The sequence below is a fragment of the Lactuca saligna genome, chromosome 3, assembly GCF_052625555.1.
Source record: "Lactuca saligna cultivar CGN05327 chromosome 3, ASM5262555v1, whole genome shotgun sequence".
Lineage (NCBI taxonomy): Eukaryota > Viridiplantae > Streptophyta > Magnoliopsida > Asterales > Asteraceae > Lactuca > Lactuca saligna.
In genome coordinates, this window is record NC_136419.1 from 55,133,294 (window position 1) to 55,140,755 (window position 7,462).

A 7,462-nucleotide genomic window follows, 5' to 3' on the forward strand; every position below is an offset into this window, starting at 1 on the left:
TTGGGCTTGGAGCATCCATTTGGTGGCTAAATGATGATTGGTGCATTTCAAATTACATGGACAAGGAGGGGGGACCAAAGGAATCTTTGGTAGTGGAAGGGTGTAGTGGCTTGGTGGACCAATAGCATTACAGCAACATTTGCGCGGGTGGAATTTCCGGCGCGCGGGTACCCGTGCAACTGCCCAGTTTGGGCATTTTGGTCATTTGGCTTGCCATAACCCTTGGGGATCAGATCTGGAGGCTCATTCACGTTTTTCCACCATTAGAGACCTGCAAGAGGCGATTTTGGGAGCTAGAAACCATTTCCTTTCATCTTTCCAAATCTTAGGTAGTTTCTTTATGCAATTAGATTATTATTCTTGTTTCTTTGTTGCCATGAGTGGCTAATACTCTTATTTGGTTGACTTTGGCTGAAAACCAATGAATGTTTGTGGGTTTTGAAGGATTTATGTTGATTATCAATTTATTCCATGTTTATGATTCTAGTTTGCAATTCTTATGCTTATTTGATACTTTGATCATGAGCTTAGTATTTGATTGAGCAATAGTTGATTTATTTCATTGATTTTGCATTGGATCATTGAATTTATCTAGAACAAGGGCTTTATGATGGTAGAAATCATCTCTAGCTTATGAATCATATCTCCTTTATGGATGTGTAAGCATTTGACATCCTCTAGGAATTGGGGATTCCTTTATTCTTAAGGCTAATTGATTTCTTGGGATTAATTGCTTCAATTGACCCTTGATCTTAATTAAGAAGGTGTGTGGTGGGCTTCCCCAACCTCCATACTACCTATGAGGAATCTTGGCATATCATGCTTCATGATTGCTATAACCAATTTGGGATGAAGGATAAGCTTTGTATTAGATCCTAATGATAAACACATAAATGTTCATTGTGTTGAATTGCCTTAGTTAACAAATTATTCCCAACCTTTGAGCATCTCATCAACTTGCTTAATTGCAAGGTTTTTAGTTATTCAAGTATTTTAGTTATCAAGTAATCAAACACCCCCTTTTTATTTTAATTGTAATTAGTTAGTTTAATTTCACTAGTTCTATTGAATTGCATTGGTGATTGAATACAACCATTTCCCCGAGGATCGATACCCCTTTTTACCATTATATTACGTTTATTTAGCAATCAAAGGGTGTAATTTGCTTGGTGGGCTCGACATCCCAATCAAGTTTTGGCGCCGTTGCCGGGGAAATTGGTTTTTGTTATTTGATTGTTTATGCCTAGGTCTACAAGAACCGGTGAACTACTCTACAATCTGGAAATTGAAAGAGAAGCAAAAAGGTTGAAAAAGTTAGCCAAACAAGCAAAGCAACAACAACTAGTTCAAGCTTCTTCCTCTTCTCCACTAATCAATATAGAAGATCAAGTTCATACTTCAAGTGATACCGACACCGAACCGAGTTCTCCAATTGTTGGTCATTCCTTTGAAGACATTCCATTTGAAAACCACATAGCCATGAATCACACTCCACCTCATAATCCTAACCCAAACCCAATCAACCAAGATGCTAATACCCCACCCCATCAACCAAGACAACAACCACAAGAACCTCTCATTGATATGCCACCTTGGAATCAAACCCCTCCTCAAAACCAACCCAATTATCAACCACCACCACAACTACAAAACCAACACTTCCACCAAAACAACCAACCTCAAAACAATTCTTTTCAAGTTCAACAAGTACATTACCCAAATCAACCCAATTACCAACCCCCTCCAATGTACCAAAACCCAATGTACCCACAACAACAACCTCCTTACAACCAATACCCTAACTACCAACCTTATCCACCACCAATCTACAATCCCCAACAATACCCATATCCACCTTACCAACAACCACCCAATTACTTGCAACAATATCCCAATAACCCCAATCCACCCAATCCTCCTCAAGAGTTGACACTTAGACAAATGATGGAAACGGATGTTACTCATACACCTCTTGCTATTGTTTATCCCGCAAACCGCCGAGGGATTGAATTGAAGTCAAGTTTCATCCATCAACTTACCAAGTTCCATGGGTTGGATAGAGAAGATCCTCAAAAGCATTTGAAGTCCTTTCATATGATATGTGTTAGCATGTTGCCCGACAATGTGACATTGGATGATTTCAAGTTAACCGCATTCCCGCTCACCTTGGAAGACAAAGCTAGAGAGTGGTTATTCAACTTACCACCGGGATCTATTCACACATGGGAAGAGTTACTCAAGGCCTTCAATAGCAAATTCTATCCCACCTCCCGGATATCAAGCCAACGAAGTGACATTTTGGGGATTCGTCAAGGGGAAAATGAAACATTTCATGATTTTTGGGAGCGCTTCAACAATTTGTGTACAAGTTGTCCTCAACACAATATACCCGAACAACTACTTCTTCAACAATTTTATGAGGGTATGAATGAAAAAGATCGGAGGATGATTGATGCTTCAAGTGGTGGTGACATCTTCAACAAAACCCCTCACGAGATCCGATTACTTTTTGGTACCATTTCTCAAAATCAAAGGAATTTTGGGACTCGAAATGACATGAAGAGAAATTCTACACAAGTGGTTGGTGAAGTTAGCAACACTCAACATTTGGAATCAAAGCTCTTAGATTTGACTAATGTGTTAAGTCAAATGGTGGTGGGAAGTGGTCAACAATTGATGGTATGTGGTATTTGTGCAATGACGGGTCATTATACGGATAAGTGTCCCACACTTGGAAGTGAACCGGAAGATGTGAATGCAATGGGCGGGTATCAAAGTCAACAAAGACCCATGGGATTTCAAAATAACTTCAACCCAAATTGGAGGAATACCCAAAACAACCCATATCCACCAAAGCAAAATCCACCAAATCTTTTGATGAGACCCCAACATCCACAATACCAATCCCAAAAACCTCCATATCCACAAAATTCTTATAACCCTCCACATTACCAACACCCTCCACAACAAGATCAATCAAGTGGTAACCCTCAAATGAGCCTTCAAGAACTTGTTACTTCTCTTGCTCAAAGTCAAACCCAATTTCAACAAGAAACCAAGAATACTTTCTCCAACATTCAAGCACAAATTAGAGACTTGGCAACCGCTCTCAACAAGATAGAACAAAGGGGAAAACTTCCATCTCAAACCGAGAAGAACCCCAATGTGAATGCCATCACCTTACGAAGTGGGAAAACACTTGGAGAAAGTCAACCTAAAAGAGTTTCAAGAGAAGAAGAAGATGAAGTGATCATCGTGGAACCTCCAAAAGTTGTAGCTCCCCCAAAGGAACCGGTTGTGTCAAACGTTGATCAACCCGACTCTTCCAACAAATCCATCAAACCATTGGTCATACCACCACCTTTTCCATCCCGTTTGGCTTCCTCAAAGAAACAAGAAGAAGAGCAAGCGTTTCTTGAGACTTTCTGCAAAGTTCAACTCAACATTTCACTATTGGATGCTATTAAGCAAATCCCACGTTACGCCAAATTTCTTAAGGATTTGTGCACCAACAAGAGAAAATTCAAGACAAATGAGAAGATTCAAGTAAATGCAAATGTATCCGCGGTCATCCAAAAGAAGCTTCCACCCAAATGCAAAGACCCGAGAATGTTTGCTATACCTTGTACCATTGGTGATTTACATGTTGAAAGTGCCATGCTAGATCTTGGAGCCTCAATCAACGTCATGCCATACTCGGTTTTTTCAATCTCTCAATGTTGGACCTTTGGAAGAAACCGGAGTCATTATTCAATTAGCGGACAAGTCAAGTGTATTTCCAAGAGGCATGTTGGAGGATGTACTCGTTCAAGTTAATCAACTAGTATTTCCCGCGGATTTCTATGTCATTGATCTTGAAGAAAAGACTCCTTCCAAGTCATCTATGATTCTCCTTGGAAGACCCTTCATGAATACCGCTCACACGATTATTGATGTCCACAATGGGAAGATCACCATGGAGTTTGATGGAGAGACCATTCACTTCAACATCTTCGACGCAATGAGATATCCTAGCAATATATCTCCATTGTATCGAGTTGATGTGATTGAGCCAATCACCCAACAATTATTCGAGTTATCAAATGGGGATCTTTTGAAGATGGTGCTTAACATGAGTCTTGAAGGTGAAAGTTTGAAGAATACCTTGGATATGTATACATTGGATTCCGAAGTCGAAAATATTGTGAAGGCTTTAGAAATTACTAATTCCACAAAGAAGGATGTTTCTCAAGTTGCCTTATCTCATTCTCCAATCAAGATGCCACCTTCCATAATCCAACCACCCACACTTGAGTTGAAAGCTTTACCTATCCATTTGAAATATGTTTATCTAGGTCAAGATGAGACTTTACCGGTGATTATCTCTTCTCAATTGAAAGACTTTGAAGAAAACCAATTGATTGAAGTCTTGAAAGAGCATAAAGAAGCCATGGCATGGACCATAGCGGACATCAAAGGGATAAGTCCTAATGTATGCACTCACAAGATACTCATGGAAGATGATTGCAAGCCTAGGAGGGAAGCTCAACGACGATTAAACCCTCCCATGATGGAAGTTGTCAAGAAGGAGATAATCAAGCTACTTGATGTAGATATGATTTATCCAATTTCCGACTCCAAATGGGTTAGTCTGGTGCAAGTGGTTCCCAAGAAAACGGGAATCACGGTTGTGGAGAATAACAAAGGTGTAATGGTACCAACTCGAGTTCAAAATGGATGGAGGGTGTGCATTGATTATAGAAAGTTGAATTCAAGCACGCGGAAAGATCACTTCCCTCTTCCTTTCATTGATCAAATGCTCGAGCAATTGACGGGGAAATCGCATTATTGTTGCCTTGATGGATACTCGGGTTTTCACCAAATACCCGTTGCCCCCGAAGATCAAGATAAAACAACTTTTACATGCCCCTTTGGCACATTTGCTTACAAGCGGATGCCATTTGGATTATGCAATGCTCCCGCCACATTCCAAAGATGCATGGTGAGTATCTTCTCCGAGTATGTTGAAAGTATAATCGAAGTGTTTATGGATGATTTCACCGTGTATGGCAATTCGTTTGATGAATGTTTGGGTAACCTTAAGAAGATTTTGAAAAGGTGCATAGAGAAAAAGTTGGTGTTAAACTTTGAGAAATTTCACTTCATGGTTAATCAAGGAATCATTTTGGGACACATCGTCTCCAAAAAGGGCATTGAAGTTGATAAAGCCAAAATTGATGTCATCCAAACCCTACCTTACCCAACATGTGTTAGAGAAGTGAGATCTTTCTTGGGTCATGCGGGATTCTATAGAAGATTCATCAAAGATTTCTCCAAGATTACGCGACCAATTTGCCTTCTTCTTCAAAAAGATATCGACTTTGACTTCAGTGTTGCATGCCAAGAAGCCTTTGACAAACTTAAAGACTTGCTCACTTCCGCACCAATAATCCAACCTCTAAATTGGGAGCTTCCATTTGAAATAATATGTGACGCAAGCAATTTTGCTATTGGAGCGGTCTTAGGTCAAAAAGAGGGCAAAGCATCACATGTCATCTACTATGCTTCTAAAACATTGGATAATGCTCAAGCCAACTATTCCACCACTGAGAAAGAACTTCTAGCCATTGTATTCGCCTTGGAAAAATTCCGGAAATATCTCCTTGGGAAAAAAGTAATTGTATATTCCGACCATGCCGCATTGAAGTACCTCATGACCAAGAAAGATGCCAAACCACGGTTGATTCGTTGGATTCTTCTTTTACAAGAATTCGATCTTGAGATAAAGGATAAAAGTGGTGCCGAAAACTTAGTTGCGGATCACTTAAGTCGGTTGAATGTTGGCGATTCTTCTTCTCCTATCCTTGATGAATTCCCGGATGAGCACCTCTTCCATATCTCAAATTCGATTCCATGGTATGCGGATATTGTCAATTACTTGGTTACTAAAGAAATTCCTCACGCCTTTACCAAGCACCAAAAGGCCAAGTTGAAGAGTGATTCTAAATACTACGTATGGGACGACCCTTATCTTTGGAAACATTGTCCGGATCAACTAATACGGAGGTGTGTTCATCAAAATGAGGTCGAGTCAATTTTGAAATTTTGCCATGAATATGCATGCGGGGGGACATTTTGGTCAAAACAAAACCATGCGAAAGGTGCTTGAATGCGGACTCTATTGGCCAACAATGTTAAGAGATACCTATCTATTTTGCAAGAGTTGTGATAGATGTCAAAGAACGGGTACCATATCCATGAGGCATGAGATGATTCAAAGTTCTATCCTTATTTGTGAAATCTTTGATGTATGGGGAATAGACTTCGTGGGTCCCTTCCCCGTTTCGTTTGGTTATACTTATATACTCTTGGCAGTTGATTACGTTTCAAAGTGGGTTGAAGCAAAGGCTACACAGCATGATGATTCAAAAACTGTTATTGACTTCTTGAAGTCAAACATTTTCGCAAGATATGGTGTACCGAGAGCCTTGGTGAGTGATAGAGGCACTCATTTTTGCAATAAAATGATGGAAGCAATGACAAAGAGATATGGTGTCACACACCGGATATCAACCGCTTATCATCCACAAACAAATGGCCAAGCCGAAGTGTCAAACAGAGAAGTCAAACAAATTCTTGAAAAGACCGTCAACACTACCCGAAAAGAGTGGAGCTTAAAGTTAAAAGATGCTTTATGGGCGTATCGGACCGCCTACAAAACTCCAATTGGTATGTCTCCATTCCGCCTTGTCTATGGAAAATCTTGTCATTTACTGGTGGAATTGGAACACAAGGCATATTGGGCGGTTAAAAAGTGCAATTTCAATCTTGAAGAAAGTGGAAAGCACCGAAAAATGCAACTTCAAGAACTCGAGGAGTTGAGAAACGAGTCTTACGAAAACGCAAGCATCTACAAAGATAATACGAAAGCGTTTCATGACAAGCACATCACTCGAAAACACTTTATTCCAGGTCAAAAAGTTCTTCTTTATCATTCACGCTTAAAACTATTCCCGGGAAAGTTGCGATCTCGATGGCACGGACCTTTTATTGTCATAAAAGTGTTTGATCATGGTGCGGTTGAAATTAAGAGTTTGGAAACAAATCAAATATTCAAGGTGAATGGGCACCGCTTGAAACCATTTTATGAAGGCTTTAATACGGGAGAATTCGATAACATAACATTGGAAATACCAAATTACGAAAGTTGATGGAAGCGGGACTATGTCTTGGCAAAGACCTTAAATAAATGCAATGTAAATAAATAATGTCCGTTTGAAGTTTTGGGTGTTTCTACATTTGAAGTTAGCCATAGAAATAAGCATATAGAAGCCTTCCAGTGATTTTGGTGAAATTTGAAAATTTCCAAAAATTTGACTTTTGCGCGGTCACCCGCGCAGACGTTGCGCGACCGACCCCAGCCGCGCAGATCCCGAGTTCCAAATTACACAAACCTGGGGTACAAACTGATTGTTGCGCGCGG

At 40.0% G+C, this 7,462-nt stretch overlaps 1 protein-coding gene across 1 annotated transcript; it reads left to right on the forward strand.

Annotated features, from left to right (window-relative positions):
* The first annotated feature begins 2,424 nt into the window (after positions 1-2,424).
* Positions 2,425-7,190, forward strand: LOC145035551 (uncharacterized). Its single transcript, XM_078984077.1, has 3 exons — positions 2,425-3,546; positions 4,487-6,062; positions 6,568-7,190. The coding sequence occupies exons 1-3, from the start codon at positions 2,425-2,427 to the stop codon at positions 7,188-7,190; spliced, it is 3,321 nt and encodes a 1,106-aa protein (XP_078840203.1).
* The last annotated feature ends 272 nt before the right edge of the window (positions 7,191-7,462 follow it).